At 37.1% G+C, this 26,937-nt stretch overlaps 1 protein-coding gene across 1 annotated transcript; it reads left to right on the top strand.

The window, feature by feature from the left end:
- ACTR10 (actin related protein 10) lies at positions 1-26,937 on the top strand. Its single transcript, XM_027571290.2, has 13 exons — positions 1-160; positions 2,462-2,534; positions 5,921-6,003; positions 6,836-6,944; positions 8,438-8,545; positions 11,346-11,413; positions 11,877-11,956; positions 15,857-15,892; positions 18,593-18,672; positions 18,751-18,824; positions 23,567-23,648; positions 25,112-25,313; positions 26,537-26,937. Exons 1-13 carry the CDS (start codon positions 84-86, stop codon positions 26,716-26,718), a joined length of 1,254 nt encoding a protein of 417 aa, XP_027427091.1. The 5' UTR covers positions 1-83; the 3' UTR covers positions 26,719-26,937.

Below are 26,937 nucleotides of genomic sequence, written 5' to 3'. Positions count from 1 at the left end.
GTCGCCCCGGCTCCGCCCCTCTGAGAGCAGAAACTTGTGGGGCCTGCACGGGAGCTCACCTTCTTACGGTGGTCTTTATTACCATGCCGCTGTATGAAGGCCTAGGGAGCGGCGGGGAGAAAACGGCAGTCGTGATAGACCTGGGAGAGGCTTTTACCAAGTGAGTGGCGACGGCGCTGACTGCGGTCGTCCTGAGGGGAGGGCGGTGGTCGAGGCCCGGCCCGGGTCCTCTTCCCAGGCTCACGGGGCAGTTTGCCACATCTCCATTTTTTCTCCAGCACCTCCGCAAATTACGGCCCTTATTATTTATTTTCAACATGGGCTATACGAGTCCCGAGGATCCGGTTCTGACTCCTGGAGAGGTCCAGGAGCCTTCGGGAGAATGGTTTTCGCCGCCGCCCCAGATTGTCACCCCAGATTGAACGGACCCTTTGGTGTGATCCATGCAGGGGATGACAGCAGTGGTTTAGACCTTGTCCTGGGCTTATCTGCTTAGGAAGGTAGCCACCGAGAACTGTAACGTAAACATTTATTGAACGGAGCCTCTGTTGGTACCGGAGATTCAAATGTAAGACAGGGCCGTTGCTCCACAAGAGTAGGAAGTCCAATTAGAGAGACGGAACACATAAACAAAGAGGTGAAGCCCTGTAGGTAAGACTCGAGATCCTTTGTTGCTCCCTGCCCGAACTCTTAAATTAGGAAATTTGACATGTTTTAAGAGGCAACTTGTAAACACTAGTGGCTTTCAGTCTTTTGGATGGCATAGATCCCTTTGACGACCGAAAGAAAGCCACAGATACACAAACCTTAAAATATTTAACCACGGTCTCAGAGGTTAGCGGACGATCACCCTGGTCCTTGGACTTGAGGTTGTGAGCCCTTGTACTGGGCTCAAGAGGACAATAACAGAATTGCCTCTTGTATAGATATTTGAAATAGAAACATCTGAAAATCTTTATATATATCTGAACACTGCCTAGTATATAGTAGGTATTTAACAATTATTTGTTGAATAAGTTGTCAAAACCGCCTATTTAAGTGTTGGACCGCAGGTGCTCCAGAATTGGATAAAACACAGTTCTTGGTCCATGACATTCTCTTACTGTTCTATGCAAGATCCTTCCTTATTTATGTTTTCTTATTTTAAATGTTTATTTCAATAGCATAGGAAATACCTTGAGGCTGACACCCAAAGATAATTACTCTGGCTATGAGGAAATGAGCAGAAAGTTACTATACAGGAAGATGATTATTGACAAATCAAGAGGAGGGTAATAAGATGAATTTATGAAGTAAAAGAAAGGAATTGAAGTCAACCAGTGGGCTGCATCCTGGGGAATTTGAGGAGCATTGGTGCAAGTAAACATGGAGATGTAACTAGTAGAAGATGGAAAGCCATTTGGGAATAGAAGAGCAGTAATGGAAACTAGGCGGGATAAGAGATCATGTTAAGACTAAACTTACATGGTGATCATTTTTAGCAGAATTTTTAGAAAGGTTTTGTTTTACTAACATGAAACATACATGCAAATACCTAAATACTTTTTTTTTTTAAGATTTTATTTATTTATTTGACAGACACAGTGAGAGAGGGAACACAAGCAGAGGGAGTGGGAGAGGGAGAAGCAGGCTTCCTGCAGAGCAGGGAGCCGGATGCGGGGCTCAATCCCAGGATCCTGTGCTCATGAGCCACCCACGCACCCCAGGAGAACCATTTTTTTAAGGATGAAATATTATGCGATTTTTAAAGTAACAAGACTATAATAATATGGGCAGAAGCTTATTGTATGAAGTTCATGACATTTGAACATCGTGATTATGTCAGATACGCATAGTGTAAAAAGACCAAAAGGAAACACGTAAATATGGAAATTAATATTAGAGTGATGAAATTATGAGTAACTCATGAATTATATAAGTGAAGTCCTATAACGTAGTCAGATAATCCAGGGTTGTAGAGATGTGTTGCCTAAAATTCAGGTATAATTTAAAACAGAAACACCTGGGTGGCTCAGTCAGGTAAGCGTCTGCCTTCAGCTGAGGTCATGATCCCAGGGTCCTGAGATCGAGTTCCGCATTGGGCTCCTTGCTCAACAGGGAGCCTGCTTCTCCCTCTGCCTGCCGCTCCCCCTGCTTGTGTGCTCTTTCTCTCTCTAATGAATAAATACATAAAATCTTAAAAAAAAAAAAACTGAAAAAAGTACATACTGGTCTGAAATAATATACTGGTTTATTTCGATATCACTAATTTGAAACAATGTTTTACCTGTAATACACAATTATGAATATAGGTGGCATTAACTTTTTCTTAGTTTCTTTGTCCCTTTGAATACATCAGAGATGTTTCCATATGTTTTTGTGACCACTGCTTTGAAACATGCAGAAAAACGTGTTTCTGTGACAAATACATAGAAAGAATGTTACAGTAAATTGAATGTTTCAATTTTCTGTTTATTTTCAGGTGTGGATTTGCTGGAGAAACTGGTCCAAGATGCATAATTCCTAGTGTGATTAAAAAAGCTGGTCTGCCTAAGGTATTTACTTTTTTAACAATTTAGTAAAACAAATGCTGTACTATAAAATACTTTTTAATGTGACTTCAAGTAAGATTGATTAGAACAGTGCTAAATATATAACTTATGACTGTATTCCAAGAAAATATTTTTAAATCTTTATTTCATTTTAAGTTTCTTACCAAAGCTAATTTGACCGACCAGGAATTGTAGAGCAATAGGAAGAATAATTTTGCATGCCATAAAATTCACATGTTAAAATTAAATACAGATGCTTCTGCCATAACTTAATATTTGCATTCCTGAAAAACCTCCTTTTTTTTTTTTTTAAAGATTTTATTTATTTATCTGACAGAGAGAGACACAGCGAGAGAGGGAACACAAGCAGGGGAAGTGGGAGAGGGAGAAGCAGGCCTCCTGCCAAGCAGGGAGCCTGATGCGGGGCTCGATCCCACAACCCTGGGATCATGACCTGAGCCGAAGGCAGACACTTAATGACTGAGCCACCCAGGCGCCCCCCTGAAAAACCTCCTTTCCATCACAAATAAAAGTAGGTTTATGGTGGGGCAGACCTTATAAAACCCACGTAATTTTGTAATTACAGCACTAGCAAAAGTAATAACTGATTCCTCAGAAAAAAAATTAGGATAGCTTTGGCTTGCAACTGAGAGTGGCTGGAGGCTCTCTCAGGGATATTAAAAATAAAATGGAATAATGGATTGAAAATGTTGGTCAGTGGGTGCTGAGCCAATGCAGATGGCAGACAGTTCTGAGCCAGTGGGGCTATTGTTAAGGTGGAACCAAGAGGAAATGCAGCCCAAAAAAGAGTCATGAAAGGGTCTGCTTTGGGAAGGGAGCCCCTGCTACAGAGGATCATTTAAGCTTTTGAAGATTTTTTTTTTTTTAAGATTTTATTTATTCATTTGAGACACAGAGATACAGAGAGAGAGAAAGAGAGAGAGAGAGAGCATGAGCAGGGGGAGAGACAGAGGAAGAAGGAGAAGCAGGCTCCCCGCTGAGTCAGGAGCCCGACGTGGGGCTCAATCCCAGGACCCTGGGATCATGACCTGAGCCGAAGCTCAACCATCTGAGCCACCCAGGCGCCCCAGCTTTTGAAGATTTTATTTATTTGAGAGAGAGCGTGTGTGTGTGTGTGTGTGAGAGAGCAAGAAAGAGAGAGCTCGCACGCATAAGCAGGGGGAGGGGCAGCCTCCCTGCTGAGCAGGGAGCCCTGCACAGGGCTCTATCCCAGGACCCTGGGATCATCACCTGAGCCAAAGCAGACCCTTAATGGACTGAGCCACCCAGGGCCCCTCATTTAAGCTTTTGAAAAATAGATCTTAAAGGATGCCTATGTGTGTGGCCACTTTTTTTTTTTTAAAGATTTTATTTATTTGACAGAGAGAGAGCACAAGTAGGCAGACATGCAGGCAGAGGGAGAGGGAGAAGCAGGCTCCCCCACTGAGCATGGTGCCCGATGTGGGGCTTCATCCCAGGACGGGATCATGACTTGAGCTGAAGGCAGCCGCTTAACTGACTGAGCCACCCAGGTGCCCCGACTTTCTTCTTCTTGATGAAAGTTATAACTCTGCTATCATTTCAGCTCCTCTTGTCTAACATGAACCAATATAAATTTCATTTTATGTAGATAGTATTCCCTTATTTAGCAATGGAAATATATTTGGTTTTATAGAAGTACATATTGTAGCAAAATAGATTAGTACATCAGTTTATATTTGGTAATGGAATGCATCTTTAAGATAAAAAGAAATACATTGATTCACAAATCTTTTTAATGTATGCTTGATTAGGGAATCACTTTATTGATTTCAAAATTTTCCAGGGGCACCTGGCTGGCACAGTCGGAAGAACATTGCAGCTTTTGATCTCAGGATTGTGAGTTCGAGCCCCATGTTGGGGTTAGAGATTACTTAAATAAAAACTTAAAAAAATTAAATTTTGGGGGGCACCTGGGTGGCTCAGTTGGTTGAGGGGCTGGCTCTTGATCTCAACTCAGGTCTTGATTTTAGTGTCATGAGTTCAAGCCCCATGTTGGGCTCAGTGCTGGTCAGGGAGCCTATATGAATGAATGAATGCTGGTCAGGGAGTCTGTATGAATGAATGAAGCCTATATGAATGAATGAATGAACGAATGAAAGAAAGATAGATGTATACAATTTTTTTTCCCCACAAATCCTTGGATAAGCTAGAAATGTAGTAGGTACTTGTGGTGTGTATTCAAAATGTGATAGAAGTTCCTCTCTGTTCACTTTTCATGTTCTTTTGCTTTATAATAATTGAGGTTAATGTGATACTTGATAAATTTCTAGATAGATTCCTGACTGGACTTAGAACTGTAATATTCTCATTGATATTTTTCTTAGTGCTTTCAGCTTTTATATTCATCCTGAAAAGACAAATATATATTTGAAGATTAATCTATAATCAGCCATACATGGTTTGGAACTTTCTTTAAGCTACATAAAATCATGAAATTAGCTGAGCTAATGGTCTTTCCACTAAAAGTAAATGAAAAGAGGTCTGCCAGTGATGCATCAGAGTACTTAGAGCTTTCTGAGGATCATAAGTAAAGCTCTTGTTCTCTATTGGTGTTGACTTAGCACTCATGGTTTGGTAGTGTTTGCATATACTGTTTAGTGCTGTTTTTCACCACACATTTGTGAGCATGTACTTTGTGCCTGGTACTGTGTCATTTGAAGGAGGATATATCATAAGCAAACTAGGAACAGTTCTTGTACCTTAGAGTATGTAGTCTAATGGGAAGGTAGACATTTTACAAGTAATTAAGTGGGGTGATCTTACAAAAGGGAAAGTGTTATTGCTTTAGGTGTGACTTACAGGGACTGGACCAACTCTGGAGTGTTTGAGGAAGCTTTTGATACTTTTTAATCAGTGGTTTTGATCAGTCCTGCCAAAATGGTATGTCTAGATGGAGGAAAAATGCAAATGAGCATAGCTTTCTACTTGTGGACACATACTTTTATCCCCACAAACCAAAAAGTTCTGTTATCTTAGGCCCATTCTTAAAGATTCCTAATTTGGGACACCTGGGTGGCTCAGTTGTTAAGCATCTGCCTTTGGCTCCGGTCATGATCTCAGGGTCCTGGGATCGAGTCCCGCATTAGGCTCCTTGCTCGGCAGGGAGCTTGCTTCTCCCTCTCCTTCTGCTGCTCCCCCTGCTTGTGCTCTCTCTGCCAAATAAATAAATTAAAAAAAAAAAGATTCCTAATTTAAGTGATTTATTTATGTTTAATGTTTGCATTTATTCCCAATAAAAATCACTCGTGATTTATTACCAGAAAATGCATTAGTACAGTAAATAAGCATGTTTAAATTTAAGATTATTTTGTTATTTTAAATTAATAAATAATTTTAATTTTTTATAGCCTGTCAAAGTTGTTCAATATAATATCAATACAGAAGAATTGTATTCCTACCTAAAGGAATTCATCCACATACTGTATTTCAGGTAAGATGCAGTTGTGTTCGTTTTCCCACCCCCGAGCTTTTGTGATTAGATTTTCCTGATGCCAGTCATAGTAATATTTGGTTGTGTTACATCGTAAAAAAAAAGTTGACCTGCACTGCATTTTTACTTGCTTATTTTCAACCTTTTCCAAAATGTATTTGAAGACTGGATAACTGGCAAGCATAAGGAGATGCTGAAAACAAATTAAATGTTCATTAATAAAGGGCATTGGATAATTAAATTATTATATATCCATATAGTGAAACACTTTACAGCCATTAAAAGAGTTCTGAATCTATTTGTAGTCATACAAAAGGTGTCTTAGATATATTAATAATTGATAAAAGCAAGTTTCAGAACATCTGTGGAATAAACAGTTCTGTTAAAATACATTCATATGCATGGACTATAATGACAATATATAAACTGCTCTAAGTGGTAGTTTCTGGCTAGTAGAAGTGTAAGGTATTTGTACTTTCCAAGTTATAAACTTCTGTTATATTTGGAGTTTTATGAACATATATTACTTTTGTAACCTAAAAAAAGAAGAAAATCTTTTTAATGACTCAAGTGTGTATTTGTACTAGGCTGTGGCTTTTGTTTACTGAGATAAATGAAGTAACAGATGGAAAGATACGGACACAGTACATAGCACTTAATAAGAGTTCAGGAATGTAACGTTTCCTGGGTAATAAAATAAATGTATCTTTTTGTCATAAAACAGCTTGAGCTAAGGTAGTAGAGTTTCTCCTTTCTTAACAAAATTGCATTATGTGCCAAAATAAATACCAACTTTCCTTTACTTTCCTGACTACAAACCATCACTTTCCAGGCACCTGTTGGTGAACCCTAGAGACCGCCGGGTTGTGGTTATCGAGTCAGTGCTGTGTCCTTCCCACTTCAGAGAGACACTCACCCGGGTTCTTTTCAAGTATTTTGAGGTACCTCCTTTTTATGTTGTTTTTTATAGGTACTAAAACTGAAACTAAAAGGTCCTCGTTTAATTTCCTTCCTTATATATATTTTACACAGTGCCTTTGAGAAACCAGATGAGTGTAAACTCAAGCCATTTTAAATTGACCATTTATTTTCTTTGTATGGTTATTTCATGTGCAATCAGCCTTTCACCCAATACTTAGGTAACTGACAATTTCTTACTGATATTTCTGTTATTTATTTAACATAGGTTTTTTTTGTTTGAGGACTTTTTTGGAATTAAAAGATAGATTCTTTGCTGTGGAGTTTATAATGTGTTTTTTTCCCCAGGTCTTTATAGTTTCTGTTGTTTAGTTATGCTGACTGTTCTAACTTCTTCAGTTCCTTCATTTTAGGCTTTATTTATTTATTTATTTATTTATTTTTGAGATTTTATTTATGTATTTGAAAGAGCAAGCGAGCATGAGCAAGGGGAGGGGCAGAGGGACAAGAAGACTCCCCGCCGAGTGGGGAGCCCCATTGTAGGGCTTGATCCCAGGACTCTGAGATCATAACCTGAGCTGAAGTCAGACATTTAACTGACTGAGCCACCCATGTGCCACCTCCATGCCTTTTTCAGTGTCTTTACTTAGAACTATCCCCCGCCCTGCCCTCTCACACAACCTTTAGGTAAGGGAAATATGGCCATTATATTTTAGAATTTGTTTATAAGGACTTTCATATTTTGATTGAATATTTATCTGATATTTGGGGTATCACCCGATCTGGCAAATTCTCGCTGAAAAATGTCACACAGAGTTAAGGATTTTTATAGCTCTTCAATTTAATTTTAACTGCTATATTATGTTTTGTAAAAATAGAGTTCATATTACAAACTTTGTGAATAAAGACAATCAAGAATCTTTTTCTTAATTTTCATTTTGATGGCAAAGACATCTATTTTTTTTAATTTAAGCATCTTTTTTCGAATTTATGTTTCTGTACCTCTTCTTTTATCCCTTTCATTTTTCCCTCCAAAAGAGAGAGAACAGGGGCACCTGGGTGGCTCAGTCAGTTAAGCGTCTGTCTTCGGCTCAGGTCATGGTCCCAGGGTCCTGGGGTCAAGCCCTGCATCGGGCTCCCTCCTCCGTGGGAAACCTGCTTCTCCCTCTCCTTCAGCCTGCTGCTCCACTTGCTTGTGCTCTCTCTTTCTCTTTCAAATAAATAAAATCTTTTAAAAAAGAGAGAGAACAAAAATTGTAAAAAAAGTTTCATAATTGTCATTTTGGAATAAAACAACTTAGAGAATTTAAAGTGTTCTTATTATGGTATATTTCCATGATTGTGTAAATTCAGATAAATCAACAAACTAGATTTTGGCACCATAAAATGGTTGAAAGGTATCATAAATGTAATGTTACTGTGAATTTTTCAAGTGTATTTGAAATATATGGGAAACACCTTCAACTACTCCTGGTTTTGTTGTTGTTATTGTTATTTTGGCTTTGTTGTTTTCTAGGTTCCATCTGTCCTGCTTGCTCCAAGTCATCTAATGGCTCTTCTGACACTTGGGATAAACTCTGCTATGGTCCTGGATTGCGGATATAGGGAGAGCCTGGTGTTACCTGTATCTTTTTTTGTCGTCAAGCAGCTAATTTTTCAGTTTTTACTCTATTTTAACATAATTAGGCTTATTATAAGTGGTTTTCATGGAATGAAACTATTTGGGGTTACCATATACAAATATAAATTCACATGTGGAAAAAATTCACAGGATTGTGAGACTTAAATTTTGTAGAAATTACCATTATGACTTGGTCCTGGTATGTACTTCAGAGGTCAGACCTCATGAATATTATGTTCAGTTTTTAAGAGGAGCATTAGCTAATTAGGTTGTGTCATAGTACTTGACTACCTTAGTCAAGTTCTAAGAAAAGATCATACAAAGAGTAATTGGAGAAACTGAAATGAGAAAGTTAAATCAAGAAAAATTAAAACACTAAATCTGCTTTCAAATAGCTGAAGGGCTTGCTGTGGAAAAGTAAGTACATTTTTTTTCTTTTTCTATTTCCAGAGGCTGTCATTGGAGGCACAGTAGGGTATAGGGTTTATGATTTTGGTTTTGGAATCAAATACACACATAAGTGGTAATTCTTGGCAATGCTTCTTACTAGTTGTATGATGTTAGTCAAGTAATCTCTTTGGGCCTCAGTTCTCTCATCTGTGAAATGGGAATTATAATAATTCCACCTCATGGAGGGGATATTGTGTGACTTGAGTGAGACAATGTATGTAAAGTATTTAGCATATGACCTGGCATGTAATACTTGCTTAACAGTGCTCTAGTTTTATATCATTCACCACTGGGAAGAACTTCCTAGTAATTCAAGCTGTCCCAAAATGGAATTAGTGACTATACACTGATGCATTCCTTGTCATTAGAAGCATGTAAGCCGAGTATAGGTAAAGGCTCTTAGAAATGTTAATAGTGAAGGCGCCCTGGTGGCTCAGATGGTTAAGTGTCTTCTGCCTTCAGCTCAGGTCATGGAGTCCCACATCGGGCTCCCTGCTCAGCGGGGAGCCTCCTTCTCTTCTGCTCCCCCTGCTTATGCGCTCTCTCTCTCTCTCTCTCTCTCTGTCAAATAAATAAAATCTTTTTTAAAAAAAGAATTGTTAACAGTGGATATTGCTCCATTGAAAAGGACTTTGAAGTATATAAGTGCATGACTCAGGAAGTTTTGAGATCTACATATGTGTGTATTAGCAGAAATACTTGGGGGAGTGAAATCAAGAATCATTAGCTCCTAAAGAACTAAATTAGGTAATAGTTTTTAAAATATAAAGTATTCTCTGCGGCACCTGGGTGCCTCAGTCAGTTGGGTGTCTGCCTTCGGCTCAGGTCTCCCAGGATCCTGTGATTGGACCCCACGTCGGGCTCCCTGCTCAACAGAGAGCCTGCTTTTCCCTCTCCCTCTCCCCCTGCTGGTGTGCTCCCCCCCTAAATAAATAAATAAAGTCTTTTAAAAATATATATGAAGTATTTTGTGTTAAGTCTCGTAACAGTGGGGCACCTGGGTGGCGCAGTCAGCTGAGCATCTGACTCTTGGTTTCGGCTCAGGTTGTGATCTCAGGATCGTGAGATTGAGCCCCACCTTGGGCTCTGTGCTCAGAGTCCACTTAAGATTCTCGCTCCCTCTTCCCCTCCACCCTTCAAATAAATAAATAAATCTTAAAAAAAAAACCAAAACCTCATAACAATCCTACAACGTAGGTATTATTCTCCTTGTTATATAAATCAGAAGATTGAAAGTTGGGGTAGATGGTGACCCAAGGTCATATAAACATGTAGCCAAGATGTATAACCCATGTTTGTTTCCAAAGCCAATGTTCTTACCAATATACTCTTTCCTTTTTTATAAATATTGTACTTATATACGTCAGGAAAAACAATATGGAAAATAAGGTAACAAATCCACAGTATAGTAGTGTTCACTCCTCTCAGCTCTGTCTAATAGGAATACAATGTGAGACATATATGTAATTTAAAATTTTTCTGGGGCGCCTGGGTGGCTCAGTCGTTAAGCGTCTGCCTTCGGCTCAGGTCATGATCCCAGAGTCCTGGGATCAAGTCCTGCATCGGGCTCCCTGCTCAGCCAGGAGCCTACTTCTCCCTCTCCCACTCCGCCTGCTTGTGATCCCTCTCTCGCTGTGTCTCTCTGTCAAATAAATAAAATCTTTAAAAAAATAATAATAAAAAAATTAAAAAAATAAAATTTTTCTAAGAGCTACATTTTTAAAAGTGCAAGTGAAAAATGAAGTTACTATATTTTATTTAACCCGATATATTCAAAATATTATCATTTCAACATAGAAACTATATAAAAATTATAATGAGATATTTTATAGGGTTTTTTGTATGTGTGTATTAAGTCCTCTAAATTTGGTATCAAGTTTGTTCTTATAGCACAGCTCAATTCAGACTGGCCGCATTTCAAGTAGCTACTTTATTAGACACCCTTGTTGTAACTAACGAATTCTGTGTGTGTGTTTGTGTGTGTTTAACCTTTTTCTTTTCTTTTCTTTTTTAATTTTATTTATTTGAGAGAGAGAGAGCACAAGAGGGGGTAGGGTCAGAGGGAGAAGCAGACTCCCTGCCGAGCAGGGAGCCCGATGCGGGACTCGATCCCAGTACTCCGGGATCATGACCTGAGCCAAAGTCAGTTGCTCGACCAACTGAGCCACCCAGGCGCCCTGTTTAACCTTTTTCTTTGAAGAAGAATATGAAAAAAGACTGATTTTTCTGTAACTCTTTTAAAAATATGAAGAATTTGTTACCAAAGTTGACTTAATACTGCAGAAGGTGAGGAAAGTATCAAGGAAGCCATGTTTTATTTCCTAACATAGTTGTATCCTTAACTGCCCTATAGATATATGAAGGAATCCCAGTACTAAATTGTTGGGGAGCACTCCCCCTAGGAGGAAAAGCTCTTCACAAGTAAGTGTCTTGGGATTTATCACATTTGCTCCACCTGTACCACAAAAACATGTTAATTTTTTGACAGTGATCAGTAAAGGGTAATATGGATGTTTAATGTTATTTAGTCCATTTTCTATTAGCCTTGAATGTATTCATCTTTTAAGGATAAAACCACTTTTTTTTTTTTTAAGATTTTATTTTTTTGACAGAGACACAGCAAGAGAGGGAACACAAGCAGGGGGAGTGGGAGAGGGAGAAGCAGGCTTCCCGAGGAGCAGGGAGCCGGATGCGGGGCTCAATCCCAGGACCCTAGGACCATGACCTGAGCTGAAGGCAGACGCCTAACATCTGAGCCACCCAGGCGCCCCAGGATAAAACCACTTTTGTTTAAAGCATTATAACCTATTATGTAGTAAAATATTAAGAGAAGGATATCAAGTATAATATTTTAGTTCCAGTAACAACTATTTTTTAATTTCAGGGAGTTGGAAACTCAGCTACTGGAGCAGTGTACTGTTGACACAGGTGCTGCTAAAGAACAGAGCCTTCCCTCTGTGATGGGTAAAAGTATTTTAAACTGTTTAAAGTGGTTTACATTCCCTTGTTGTTCTTTGACTCATTTGTTTTCTACCTCATTGTATACTCTCTTCTCCCTCACATCACTGATGTCATTGCTCCAATTATAAGGTCATTATTGACCTCTTAATTACCAAATACAATAGTTTAATTTTGGTCATCCTTTTTAGAACTTCTGACATTGTGGATTATCATATACTTTCGATGTTTTCTCTTTGCTTTCAGGACTCTGTTCCTTTTATGATGTTCTATTATTATGTGATGTTCCTTGGTTTCCTCTGCTCTTGCTTTCTCTACTGAGATTCTCCTAGGCATCTGGTTTTCATTTTTTCTTTCACTGGCTTTTTAAAAGTGATCTCATCTATTTTTATAACTTCAGCTACGTCAATATGCAGTTGATTGTCAAATGTATCATTGGGCCTGACCCTTCTTGATATTCCTATCTCCAACTGATTTTTAGATGTAAACTAGGCATGTTTAGGTACCTCATACTTAAGACCTTCAAAAAGTGAATACATTATCTCTTCTTCCAAATTCATTTCAACAAATCATTCTCAGATAAAGATGGTATCTTCCTTATCTCCCATTTTAGAAAACTGGAGTTAAAAGTCCTCTCAGTTCTCCCTCAGAAATCTCTTAAATTTCATCTCTTTTTCTCTATCATCTATACTACTGTACATCTGAAAACAAAGACGTCGTAAACTGACCCTCATTATTTCTTGCTTGGATTATTATAGGAGACTCTTTGGACCGATTCAGTATTTCATACTGTTGCCAGAAATAACTTAATACAAGTCTGATTACACGGCTTAAGGGTTTTTGCTGGCTCCACAGCTTAAAATCCAAATTATTTGCTTGATACACATGTTTCTTCCCAATCTGACTTTTTTTTCTGCCTCTTAGCCCTAAACTACTCAACCTAACCCTGTGTACCTTACTTCAGCTACAGTAAATTTCATATAGTCTTCTAGGCTCCACTAGTCCTCCCACAACCCTGAGCGTTTATTTTTTCTCTTTCTTTGCCTGGGATGTTGGGTTTTTGATCCCTCTACATGACTCAGCTGGAATGTCATTTTATTACAAAGCCTTCCTCATTTCCCCTGAGGAGAATAAATTTCTCCCCTCTCTGTTAAGTCCTCAGTAGTATTTATTATAGCACATATGACACATCCTCACTTGCCTGTTAATTCACCTTTTCCCTTCGTAGACTTTTGAGGATCCCTGTCTTAGTTGTTTTTCAATCAGTAGCACTTAGTATACTACCTGGGCACTGAATAAATGTTGGAAAGAGAAAGACAGGTTTTTAGGACATTTATCCTTGTGTATATTGTTTTCCAATTTTTCTTTTAGTAGTTAAGATAATACCATTCTCTATGCTATAGATTAGATTATAATTTTTCTTTTTAAGATAAACTTTGTTACTTTTTCAGTATGTCATGAAGACAGTTAATTTATAAAAAGTGTCCAAAGATAATGGGTTTGTGTAGCATCCCAAGATATTTTTAATGAAGATCTTCTTTAAAACTGATTATAACTTATCCTTAAAATTCTGAACTGTACATTCTTGGACACTGTTTTTTAACCAACCACCATGGACTCTGTAATCTTTCTCTCACATAATTCCCCAAATCTGAGTCTGTGATAGCCTTGTAGTCCTACTAATTGTGGAATTAAATCATATCATTGTTTGCTGAATAACATGCTTAGGAGGATCAGAAATGCAAATACATTTGTAACTGAGTGCACATTTTATGTATACTTGGGTATCCTTAAATGAACTCTGAATGAGCTTTTTTCATTTAGTATTTGGAACCTAGTTCAAAAAGAATAAATATACTTTAGTATATACTTTATAATATACTTTAGTATATTTATAGTAACTTATAAAGGCTAACCTAAGTACATTGATTTGAAAAGTGTACAGTTTTAAAAATAAATTATATATAAAAATATTATGCTTCTTATTCTCCTAAATTAACCAAAATTTAGATATGATTGTTCAGAGCCAGAGACAATGAATACCTCTTGTTTCTATTTCTTATTTGAGAGATTTAAATAGTTGTTATTATTCACTAAGATTAAGGAAGCCCTTCCCAAAGTAGCATCTATCCCCAGCTAAAATAAGCCCTTTATTTTCAAGCCTGCTTTACATGTTGCCTAAAGAAAACTTCTTCATATTACCAAATTTGTTTTATGTTGGAATTCATCTGAATATCCCTAAAGAGTATATAGCAGTTATGAAATGCTATAGTTTTTAGCACTTATTGTTAATTTATAGGTTCCTATAATCTAGTTACATTTTTCTCATCTCTTTATAGCCAAATTAAAATTTTTTTGGAAATCTCTATCCTTTTGTGAGGTGAATTTCAACACAAGGATAGAACTCTTCAAACTTTTTGATCACATACTAGCTACATCAGTAAAAAACTTTGGAGCATGTACCCTCAATACGTATATATGTTTATTTATAAATTATATGCATACTATTATTGCTATATTATGAAACACAAAAGTAGGAATTTGGAAAGGATGAGATAATGATAAATAATAATTCTAAAGTTGTACTTACTAATGCTAAAAGTTTTTTGCTCCTCAAAAAAGCAATGTGATTAATATTATTTATTATTTTTTTAAAGGATATGGCTTAACATTTTGAAGGTGTGGCTTTTAAGTTTAATTTATAGTAATACTTTGTTTCAGTGGCTGTCATACCTTAAAAGATATAGCTAACAAGGTATGTAGGTTCTGATGGAAGAAGTGCATGAGTACCCTTATGAAATCATGATTCCATTTTCAGCTATAAATTTCTGTCTTCCTTGATGTAAATAATTTGTTTTTATAAATCAGAATATTTTTACATATTTAATCATGAGTTAAAAAGTCTGAGTTTAGAAGATTTTAAATTTAGGTTAGAAAATGTTTCTGAGTCTGACTTGGATAACTAGACTTTTAGCAACAGAATCACATCACAATGGTAATATATCCAAATGTCCACTTTCTAAAGGCTCCCTGTATTGTATAGATTTCTTTGAATAGGTACGTTCTCCGTTTTTTTCTCCAAATTATTTAAATTCTAGTTAATTAACATGTAGTATAATATTGGTTTTAGGAGTAGAATTTAGTGATTCATTAGTAGAATTTAGTCATTCATCACTTACATATAACACCCAGGGCTCATCAGAACAAATGCCCTTCTTAATACCCATAACCCATTTAACCCATCCCCCCACCCACCAGTTTGTTTTCTATCGTTAAGAGTCTCCTGGGGGTGGGGGGCGCCTGGGTGGCTCAGTTGGTTAAGCATCTGCCTTCGGCTCAGGTCATGATCCCAGGGTCCTGGGATCCAGCCCCGCATCGGGCTCCCTGCTTGGCGGGGAGCCTGCTTCTCCCTCTCCCACTCCCCCTGCCTGTGTTCCTGCTCTCACTATCTCTCTGTCTGTCAAATAAATAAATAAAAATCTTTAAAAAAAAAAAAAAGTCTCTTACGGTTTGCTTCCTCTCTTTTTTTCTTTTTCTTTTCTTCTATGTTCATATGTTTTGTTTCCTAAATTCCACATATAAGTGAAATCGTATGGTACTTGTCTTTCTCTGACTTACTTATTTCACTTATCATAATACACTAGCTCCATCCATGTCGTTGCAAATGGCAAGATTTCATTCTTTTTGATGGCTGAGTAATATTCCTGTGTGTGTGTGTACTGACTTTGAATGATGAAGTTTCTTGCTAGAAACAAAGGTAACTTTTTTGTTTGGCTTTTAAAAATTATAATACTTACATTTTTAAAAATTTTGCTGAAATGGAAAGTGGTAATGTGAGTGCAATTTAGCAGACTGTTTCTGCTTATTATTGAACTTCTGTTGTTCTAAATAAAATTTCTGTTTCAGGTTCAATTCCAGAAGGTGTTTTAGAGGACATTAAAGGTAAACTAAATTCCCATTTTTGTCCTTTTTATCCTTAAGTATTAGTTTAAAAGGCATGTGTTTCTAGAAATATTTACAGATGTATAAAATAATATTAAGTACATAATATAATCTAAAAACATTTAATATACAGGATAGGCTATGGAATAATGTAAATAAAATTTTTATTTTTCTTTAGATTTATGGGAGCTTTTGCATTATTTATGATATTGAAGAAACTTCTCAATTATAGAGTATACAGGATTACTAGGGAATTAACAGTTTGCACAGTATGAATTAACAGATAAATTGCTCCAGAAAGACACTGGTTTTATGTTGTATAGAGGTTTTTTTTTTACTCTAGTTTTTAAATATTTATTTGTAAAGTCATCTTACTGACTTTGGAAGTTCTAATTTGGGGCCAAAGTATATTGGATTCACTTTACTAGGATATATTACCTCTCCCTTGCTAGAGTGCGTTTTTATAATTTTTAAATGGAGTTTTCTGGATTTTTTTTTTTTTTTTTGGTAAGATTGATTTGAGAGAGAGAGCACAAGCAGGGGGGAGGGACAGAAGGAGAGGGAGAAGCAGACTCACCACTGACCAGGACCCTGAGATCCTGACCTGCGCCAAAGGCAAACGCTTAACTGACCGAGCCACCCAGGCGCCCCAGTTTGATTCACTGAAAGAAAAGGCATTTAAAATATAATTTAATATTCTTCAGTACTGAGAATGTCAATGTAAAATTAATAAGAGAATTAAATGAGACCTGGTGATAATCTGTTACAATCTTAAGTGATTTGTTCAGTGTCACACCAAAGGTAGAGTTAGAGCCAGGGCTGCAAAATGGATCTTGTTCTTCATTTTATTGTTCACTTACATGTTATAGTTACCTAAAATTTCTTCATTTATTGTAAAACCTGAGTCATTTGTACATGCTTATTGCAGTGGCTTCTTCTGCCAAGTATCTAAGATCTTAAGGGCTAGGTATTTATCTTATATGACAAAGATAGCTATGAGGACTTGAATAAAATAAAAAATATGTCAGTAGCTTGAACACCTAGCTTACCATCCGGCGTACTGAACACTTAGCTTACTATCTAGCATATTAGCGTATTGGAGATTCTTAATATATTTTGAATTAGTGAATGAGAAGAATTTTATATAAAATGTAAATATATATTTAACATGTTTTACAAGGAATTAAGTCATTAAATTGCATTCAACATCAGTTTTGTTTCTACTTAAAAATTTTTTATTCCTTACCTATTTGTGAAAATAATTTGAAGGAACTTATTATAAAAGGTACTTTGCGGGGCACCTGGGTGACTCAGATGGTTAAGCGTCTGCCTTCAGCTCAGGTCATGATCCCGGCATCCTGGGATTGAGCCCCGCATCGGGCTCCCTGCTCAGCCAGAGGCCTGCTTCTCCCTCTCCTACTCCCCCAGCTTGTGTTCCCTCTTTATCTGTCTCTCTCTATGTCAAATAAATAAAATTAAAAAAAAAAGGTACTTTGCAAAGGAAATAATCTTTGAGGGCACCTGGGTGGCTCAGTCAGTTAAGCATCTGCCTTCGGCTCAGGTCATGATCCCAGGGTCCTGGGATCGAGCCCCATATTGGGCGCCCTGCTCAGCAGGGAGCCTGCTTCTCTCTCTCCCCTTGCTCCTCCCCCCGCTCATGCTCTCTAACTCACTCTTTCCCTCTCTCAAATAAAGTCTTCAAAAAAAAAAAAAGTAGGAATCTTTGAAAGAATAAATGTTCAAAGTGCAAAAAAAAGGTGATCTGGTAGAAGGAAAATGGTAGTGTTGGGCTGTGCCAAGACGGAGAAAATAATCATGTCAATAAACACTAAACTAAGGAGTGTTACTACGGCTAAGAGCAAAATTTAGCTTTGTGTTCTGACCAAGATTTTTATTTTTTTATTTTTTTATTTTTGTAAGATTTTATTCATTTATTTGACAGAGACAGACACAGCAAGAGAGAGAACACAAGCAGGGGGAGTGGGAGAGGGAGAAGCAGGCTTCCCGCCGAGCAGGGAGCCCGATGCGGGGCTCGATCCCAGGACTCTGGGATCATGACCCAAGCCGAAGGCAGATGCCCAACGACTGAGCCACCCAGGCGCCCTGACCAACCCGGATTTTTTTAAAAGAATCGGATAGATAGATACATAAGATTAGATACAGAGACAGAAATCAGTCTGGTTCAAAGAAACATGCTACATTTTCATGATGCTAAAATTTATTTTTATTATGGTACTCTTTATACAGGGAATATCAAAAAATAGTTTCCTCTGGGCGCCTGGGTGGCTCAGTTGGTGAAGCATCTGCCTTCAGCTCAGGTCATGATCCCAGAGTCCTGGGATCGAGCCCTATATTGGGCTCCCTGCTCAGCAGGGAGTCTGCTTCTCCCTCCCCCTGCTCTTGCACGTGCTCTCTCTCTCTCTCTAAAATAAAATCTTTAAAAAAAAAAAAAGTTTCCTCAGAGGTGTTTTTTTTTTATGGGATTTTGTGAAAGATGAATATGCAACATGTCTTATGATTCTGCAATGAATGAAAAAGATCTTTGTGAATAAATTGTCATAACCAAACTAAAGCCAGGGATAGTTTATAAAATCCAAAAGAATGGATAACTATCATGTTCACTTGAATAGAATTGTTTTAACTGGACATAGATTGATTCAATCACAAACCATAACAAAGTCTCCTTTTCTTTCTCATAAGTGCGCACTTGCTTTGTAAGTGATCTGAAACGTGGATTAAAAATCCAAGCAGCAAAATTTAATATTGATGGGAATACTGAGGTAAGTTAAAAATAAATATATATTCCTTTTCCAGAGGTTATAACCTATGTATTTATGCTTATGATATTTATATTTCAGCGTCCCTCACCACCTCCAAATGTTGACTACCCATTAGATGGAGAGAAGATTTTACATGTTCTTGGATCAATCAGGTAGACCTGAATTGTTATGAGCAAAATAATAAACTAGAATGAATTTTTGGCCTTTAAAAATATATAAGCCTTTAATATTGCTGATTTAACAATTATGTGTTTTTCATAAGGCCTCCTCATTTACGATTAATTTTATTCAACTTTTTAAAAAAATTTAATTCAGAATTAATTAGTAGAACTATGGTAGAGAATAAAGTATAATATTTTTTTTGAAGATTTTATTAGAGAGAGCATACATGCGTGACCTGGGGGAAGGGACAGAGCAAAAGAGAGAAAGAATCTCAAGCAGACTCCATGCTGAGCTCAGAGTCTGATGGGGGGCTGATCTCAGGAAATCATGACCTGAGCCAAAATCTAAGTCAGATGCTCAACTGACTGAACTACCCAAGTGCCCTTAAAGTATAATACTTTAAAACAGGGTTCAGCAAACCTTTTTTATAAAAAGCCAAGTGGTAAATAGCTTTGGTTTTGTGAGCCATATGATCTGTGTTGCAGCTGCTTACCTCTACAGTTGGAGTGCAAAATCAATCATAGATAGTATGTAAATGAATAAGTATGGCTGTGTTCCAATAAAACTTTATTTACAAAAACGGGCTGGATTTGGCTTGCAGGCCACAGTTTGCTGGCTCTTGCTTTAAAATGTTTTCATGTTAGAATGCATTCTTCCAAATATGCTGAATCTTTTTTTTTTTAAGATTTTATTTATTTATTTGAGAGAAAGAGTGAGCAAGAGAGAGAGAAGGAGCAGGGGGAGGGGCAGAAGCAGACTCCCCACTGAGCAGGGAGACAGACGTGGGTCTCGATCCCAGGACCCTGAGATCATAACTTGAGCCAAACGCAGACACTTACCGGACTGAGCCACCCAGGCACCCCAAATATGCTAAATTTTAAGGACCAGTTAGTGAATCACTCATTCATTATTCATTAGATTATTCTATCCAGTGAGGCAATATAAGTTGTTAAGGACTTACATAATTATATTGGTAACAATAGCATTTATGTTTATACACAAGCTTTATAAAATTTGTATTTATGAAAGTTTCATTTGTAAAATATTAGATCAGAAGATGTACAGAAAAGAGTTATGTAAACATTGAAGAGCCTTTTGGATTCTGAGATAATATAGAGGTTGAGATATTAAAAGGATGAATATAAATACACAGATGTTGGGGCGCCTGGGTGGCTCAGTTGGTTAAGCGACTGCCTTCGGCTCAGGTCATGATCCTGGAGTCCCAGGATCGAGTCCCGCATCCGACTCCCTGCTCAGCAGGGAGTCTGCTTCTCCCTCTGACCTTCCCCCCCTCTCATGTACTCTCTCTCTCTCAAATAAATAAACAAAATCTTTAAAAATAAATAAATACACAGATGTTAAAGATGGTAGGGTAGAACAAAAAAAGTGAGAATGTAATACTTTTTGATAGTAACTTTAATTGTTTTACCTCTTTTTTAAGTTATATTCATTAAATTACTATTTTAAATTTTCTCCAGGTTGTTGAGTGGAGCCCAAAATAAGAGAAGATAGATGTTGAAGGAAATTAATATGGAGCTTTTTGGTTACATAATAGTAGGAAAATAGGTTGGGAATAAAAAAGCCACCGTGTCTCACATTTTATTTATTTATTTATTTATTTATTTATTTATTTATTTATTTTTAAAGATTTATTTATTTATTTTGAGAGAGTGAGAATGAGAGAGAGAGAGAGAGTACATGAGAGCAGGGAGGGTCAGAGGGAGAAGCAGGCCCCTCGCCAAGCAGGGAGCCCGATGCGGGACTCGATCCCGGGACTCCAGGATCATGACCTGAGCCGAAGGCAGTTGCTTAACCAACTGAGCCACCCAGGCGCCCCCGTGCCTCACATTTTAAACCCAATTAATTTACGATTGTTTGCTAACATGTTTTTCCTACCGAAAATCTAGTTCCATTGAAACCTAATAGACATAGTTCAGACCAGTAGTTTGTTGGTAAATCTGAAGGGTCATTTAAAATAAAAGACCATTTTAGGGTGCCTGGGTGGCTCAGTTGGTTAAGCGACTGCCTTCGGCTCAGGTCATGATCCTGGAGTCCCGGGATCGAGTCCCGCATTGGGCTCCCTGCTCGGCAGGGAGTCTGCTTCTCTCTCTGACCCTCTTCCCTCTCGTGCTCTCTATCTCTCATTCTCTCTCTCTCAAATAAATAAGTAAAATCTTTAAAAAAAAATAAAATAAAAGACCATTTTAAAAAACCATATATTAAACATTAAGCATATTAAAGTATATAAATATGTAATTATTTGCCAAACTTTTTTCTAGAACCTTTTCTTCAAGGGTAAGTCTGCTTCTAGAGTTTGGAGTGAAGTGTACATAAACCAGGAAATTCATGGTTTATTATTTCCAAGTTTTTTGTTTCTGTTTTTGTTTTAAGTGCGGTGAAAACTTATTTGTGAATCAGTCTTGGTACAGAATTCTTATAGACATTTTCTTCTAGACTTTTACAGTTGTATTACCCATATTAAAAAGATTTTCGGGGCACCAAAATCTTTGGGTGGCTCCCTTGGTTGAGCATCTGACTTTTGATTTTGGCTCAGGTCATGATCTTGGGGTCCTGGGATTGAGCCCTGTGTGGAGCTCCATGCTCAGTGTGGATTCTGCTTGAGATTCTCTCTCCCTCTTCCTCTACCCCTCCCTCTATGCTTTCTCGCTCTCTAATAAATAAATAAAATCTTAAAAAAAAAAAGATTTAAAAAATAATTGTCTTTTCAAAGCATTCAGCATAGTTCACATAGAAAAACAACTTATTTTCTACCCTAGTATTCGTTGGTTAAGTAATAATTGTAAAATTATGTAATTTCAATATCAAATCTATTGACAATAAAAGACTTGGAAAAAGAAAACTGATGCTCTGTAAGCATTCATCTCAACTGGTAAGAATGGAGGTATGCAGGCGTAGCTTCAAGTGGCCGACTGAGTGTTGAGCATTCTGCAAGCCTCAGTATACTTTCCTGGTTGAGAATTTTATGTTTTGAAAAAGATTCAAGAAAGTTTCAAGATTCTATGCATAGTATGATCTAAATTTTATTTTTAAGAAATAGAGTTTATGTATGCATATATATAGATAGTTTTATATTGCATCACTTAGGATTCAGTTTATATTGCATCACTTAGGATTCAGTTTGGCCAACAATTACACAAACGTGACAGTAGTGGCTTCACCAAGATAGAAGTTTTTCTCTCTCGGGGCGCCTGGGTGGCTCAGTCAGTTAAGTGTCTGCCTTTGACTCAGGTCATGATCCTAGGGTCCTGGGATCGAGCCCCGTATCAGGCGCCCCACTCAGCAGGGAGTCTGCTTCTCCCTCTCCCTCTATCCCTCCCCCTGTTTGTGCTCTCTCTCTCAAATAAATAAATAAATAATCCTAAAAAAAAAAGAAGTTTGTCTCTCTTTTAAAAGAAATTGTCACGGGTAGATAGTCCAGGGATGCTATGACAACTCCCAGCAGGGAGTAAATATCCTTCCATCTCTCATCCTTTGGGGGTAACCTTGTCCTTAGGGACCAGGGTGGTTGCTGGAGCTACTATATCTGTGTTTAAAGTAAGAACCCCTAGGAAGGAAAAGAAAAAAGTGCTTCCTTTCTGTTTTGTTTAATTTATTTATTTGGAGAGAGAGAGATTGAATCTATGTAGGGGGGAGGGACAGAAGGAGAGGGAGAGAGAATCTCAAGCCGACCCTGTGCTGAGTGCAGAGCCCCACTCGGGGCTCGATCCCATGACTCAGAGGTTACAACCTGAGCTGAAACCAAGAGTTGGCCACTTAACCAGCTGTGCCACCCAGTAGCCCCTGCTTCCACTCCTTTTTAAGGAGACTTTCTAGAAGTCCCACATACCGTTTCTACCTCCCTCTCATTGTTACGTAGCTACGCATCTAGCTACAAGGGAGGCAGGTAAATAACAGGGTTTAGCTCGGGAGAGGCATTGTATCCACCTTAAAAATGGAGTTCTATCTTTTTTTTTTCCTTCCAAGTAATTACAGATTCACAGGAAATTGCATGGATAATATCGGGAGGCTCCTGTACTCTTCACCCAGTTTCTCCCAGTGGTTACATCTTACTTAACTGTAGTACAATAGTAAAACCAGTGAATTGGCATCGGTGTAACATGTGTATGTATAGTTCTGTGTAATTTTATCACACAGATTTTTGTAATCACCACCACCATCAAGATATAGAACTATTCCATCACTACAAAGATCTTCCTTGTGCTACCCCAAAATAGGGTTCTTTTAATTTGAAATTAGAATGAACAGGAAAATGGAAAATGGATATTTTATTAGGCAACTAACAATCTTTGCCATATGTTACTTTTAAAAAACACAGAAATGCTTGGGGAGAGGATTGTTTTTTAAATCTTTTGTATCACTGTGGATCTCCTTCTTGACTCTTATTTTTATAGAATTTCACTCTTTTTTATTAGGCTTAAGGAAGTATACCTGGACAAAATGTATGTTAATCTGTATATAATAATAGTTGTAGCTAATACTTAGGGAGTGCCTCCTTTGTACCAGGCAGTGTTCGATTGACTCATTGAATCCTCACCTCAATACCTGTGAGGCAAGTGCTTTTATTCCTCTCGTTCACAAATGCAAACACCTTGTGTTTAATAATTATGTTAACATAGTACATAGTATTGTTACTTAAAAAAATAGAACTAATGGTATATTCTGTATCATACTATATGATGCCGACAAAGCACTCTGTTTTTAATCTCATTAGAGATTCAGTTGTGGAGATTCTTTTTGAACAAGATAATGAAGAGAAATCAGTTGCCACTTTAATACTGGATTCCCTTATACAGGTATTTTGATTTCGTAAATGTTTCAATTTATGACTATAGCCCCTTAGAGAAAAAAATTTTTTTTAAAGATTTATTTATTAGAGAGAGAGAGAGAGAGAGAGAGAGAGAGAGCGCATGGGGGAGGGGCAGAGGGAGAGGGAAAGAGTTCTAAGCAGACTCCACGCTGAGTGGGGAGGCTGATGCCAGGCCCAGTCTCACGACCCTGATATCACAACCTGAGCCCAAACGAAAAGTTGGATGCTTAACTGACTGTCCCACCCAGGCGCCGAGAAAAAAAATTTTTAAGTAATCTCTACATCCCATGTGGGGCTTGAATTCACAACCCCATAATCAAGAGTCTTATGCTCTACTGACTGAGTCAGCCAGGCGACCTGAGAAAATTTTTTAAATGTTATTCTGTATTTATATTTTATTTATTTATTTTTAAAGATTTTATTTATTTGACAGAGCACAAGTAGGGGGAGCGGCAGGCAGAGGGAGAGGGAGAAGCAGTTTCCCCACTGAGCAGGAGCCCGATGTTGGGCTCGATCCCAGGACCCTGAGATCATGACCTGAGCTGAAGGCAGACGCTTAACCGACTGAGCCACCCAGGCGCCCCTGTATTTATATTTTAGCCACTAGTTACAATTTTTAGCTTTTATGTTAAATTTTACAGTTACCGAGTTTTACTTTGGCACTGAGATAGGGTATTTACAACATGTCAGACTCAGGGATAAGTAGTGCTATCATGTATTATTTCCGTAGCAACAATATCAGATTTTTATTTTGTACCTAGTACAGCTTGTAGTTTCTTTAAATGCGGGTTTGTGTAGTACTGAATTTTAAATTCCACAGGGTGTATGATAGTATGTTTCTTTTGTTTAATGACTATGGAATCATAGAACTTCATGTGAAATGCCAGCACATTGGAAGATACTGTCTACCTCTGGCAGTTCCACTCAGAGACTCTTAGAAAAAACATAGCATCAGTGAAAGACTTTAACATTCTGATTTTTAAAACTGATGTAGAAACAATTTTTCCAAGAATGTTACCTTCCCACTTGACAAGTGGCTCTGGATATAATAACTGTGAAGTTACCACCTTAGAAAAATTAAGTTTCCACATGCTTTCCTTACTAAAAAAGAAAGTTGTTTTATTTCTTCTCATGTTCTTTGCTCAACTGAGTCATTCTATCCTGAAAATGGGAATACTCACATATAACTACCATATTCTCTGTGGAATTTTAAATTCTGTACTGTTAGATTTTGAGATCTTTAAAGTTCTATATTAAGTATATGGCAGTATTATCGTGGTTATATTTGCTACATGAAAAACTCCCTTGTTAAACCTTGCTGTGCCTTTTTTTTTTTTTTGTAATAGTACTTTGTAATACATAATCTGTATATTTTCTTGAATCCAATCAGGCATTATTTATACAGTTAAGAATAAATTCTTTTCTTTTTTTCTTTCTCTTCAATAACAGTGCCCAATAGACACCAGAAAGCAACTAGCAGAGAATTTGGTAGTCATAGGTGGCACATCTATGTTGCCAGGATTTCTCCACAGATTGCTTGCAGAAATAAGGTATTTGGTAGAAAAACCAAAATATAAAAAAGCACTTGGCACCAAGACATTCCGAATTCATACTCCACCTGCAAAGGCTAATTGTGTGGCCTGGTTGGGAGGTAAGAATTTAGTTTTTAAGATATAATGATTATGTAGTAATTGGTTCCTGAATGGTGTTATTAATGGATATATTAGAATAGATGATTCAGTCTTAAAAATTGCTCACTTAACAAACTAATAGAACTATTAAATAATTTTCTTTGAACACTGACTTTTCCTTAAGTTATTGTCAGAGTCATATATCTATTTCTCTTGGCATTTGCACTTTAATTTTTTAAGTAAACTTTATCCAATTAGAGTCATTTCTCGTAACAGTGATGGATAGCTGTGCATTTATTCCAGTGGCACTACCATTGCTCATAACATTTGTTTTAATTCCTCCTAAAGCCAATTTGTGAGCCGTATGTGAGAATTGATCTCTTTATTTTATAATTATACTTTATTTTGTGACTGAGTTCATTGAATGATAGTTGATAAGAAATGATAGTTTCATTGAAATAAGGAAATAGCCTATATACATGTAAAGAGACTATATATATAGAGAGAAAGAGACTATATATATGTAGAGAGAGAGAGAGACTACTTTGAAGATACATATATATAGGGAGAGAGAGAGACACTGCTTTGAAGAGAAAAACAGTCATGGATGTGTATATTTATATATGTTCTGATACGTGTTTTATGATGCATCTGCAGCTAATATGTATCTTGATCATTAGAAAAAGTATTGAGATTTTAAATGAATATTATATTTTTTGTGGAATTTGGTAAAAATGTAATTTTGATCTAGGACAAATGGATTTAGTTACCAAATTATTTTTTAAAGACTGCCATGTGGGTCTTTATAAAGTCTTCAGCATAGACTTGGGTGGCATTATAATGATGCTTACTGGGTTTTACAGTGCTGTTTTATTTATTGACATACAATCTTAGAGTTGTGGCAAAGAAAACTAAAGGCATTATTTACTGTATTTACACAGGATTGAAAATAGTTTCCACCCCTCTCTACCTCACCTGCTTTTAGACACAGTAATGCTTTTTAGCATTTTCACTATAATCTGCTATAGGCCATTTAAGTTACTTTCATCATAGGAATTGTGGCTTACCCTGTTACTCAAAATATATGATATAAAAGAACTGCAATTACTTTAAAGAGTGTGAATATGCATTACTGAATGTCACCTGTTCTCTCTTGTCATATAATGAAGTGGTTGTATGTGTACATAAAATTTTCTGGTAAAAGTTTTCATCTTAACTATAGAAATATTTTTTTACCACACAGGAGCTATTTTTGGGGCACTGCAGGACATTCTTGGGAGCCGTTCAGTCTCAAAGGAGTATTATAATCAGACAGGCCGTATACCTGATTGGTGTTCTCTTAATAACCCACCTTTGGAAATGATGTTTGATGTCGGGAAAGCTCAGCCACCACTGATGAAGAGAGCCTTTTCCACTGAGAAATAAAATTTGATTGAAATTCAGCTTTGCTTTGTATCAAGTAATCAATTACAAGCAAATTGTACAAAGTATACAGGATGCTGTTAGAGATGATTTTATGGAAGTGAAAGCATTTCTGTAGTTACTCTTTGCATTAATATTTAATTCTTTTGACTGTTGTAGTAAAACAGTAGCTGATGCTTATGAAATTTGTGGTATTTATATCAATAAAATATAGTAAAGCAG

The sequence above is a fragment of the Zalophus californianus genome, chromosome 6, assembly GCF_009762305.2.
Source record: "Zalophus californianus isolate mZalCal1 chromosome 6, mZalCal1.pri.v2, whole genome shotgun sequence".
Lineage (NCBI taxonomy): Eukaryota > Metazoa > Chordata > Mammalia > Carnivora > Otariidae > Zalophus > Zalophus californianus.
The sequence above is the reverse complement of the archived record's forward strand: the minus strand, read 5'-3'. Positions and strand labels throughout refer to the sequence as shown.

Coding starts and splice junctions, on each gene's coding strand:
- ACTR10 (XM_027571290.2), top strand. CDS start 84: ATGCCGCTGTATGAAGGCCTAGGGAGCGGCGGGGAGAAAACGGCAGTC. Junction 6,945..8,437: donor TTCTTTTCAAGTATTTTGAG/GTACCTCCTTTT, acceptor GTTGTTTTCTAG/GTTCCATCTGTCCTGCTTGC. Junction 18,673..18,750: donor ATATTGATGGGAATACTGAG/GTAAGTTAAAAA, acceptor TTTATATTTCAG/CGTCCCTCACCACCTCCAAA.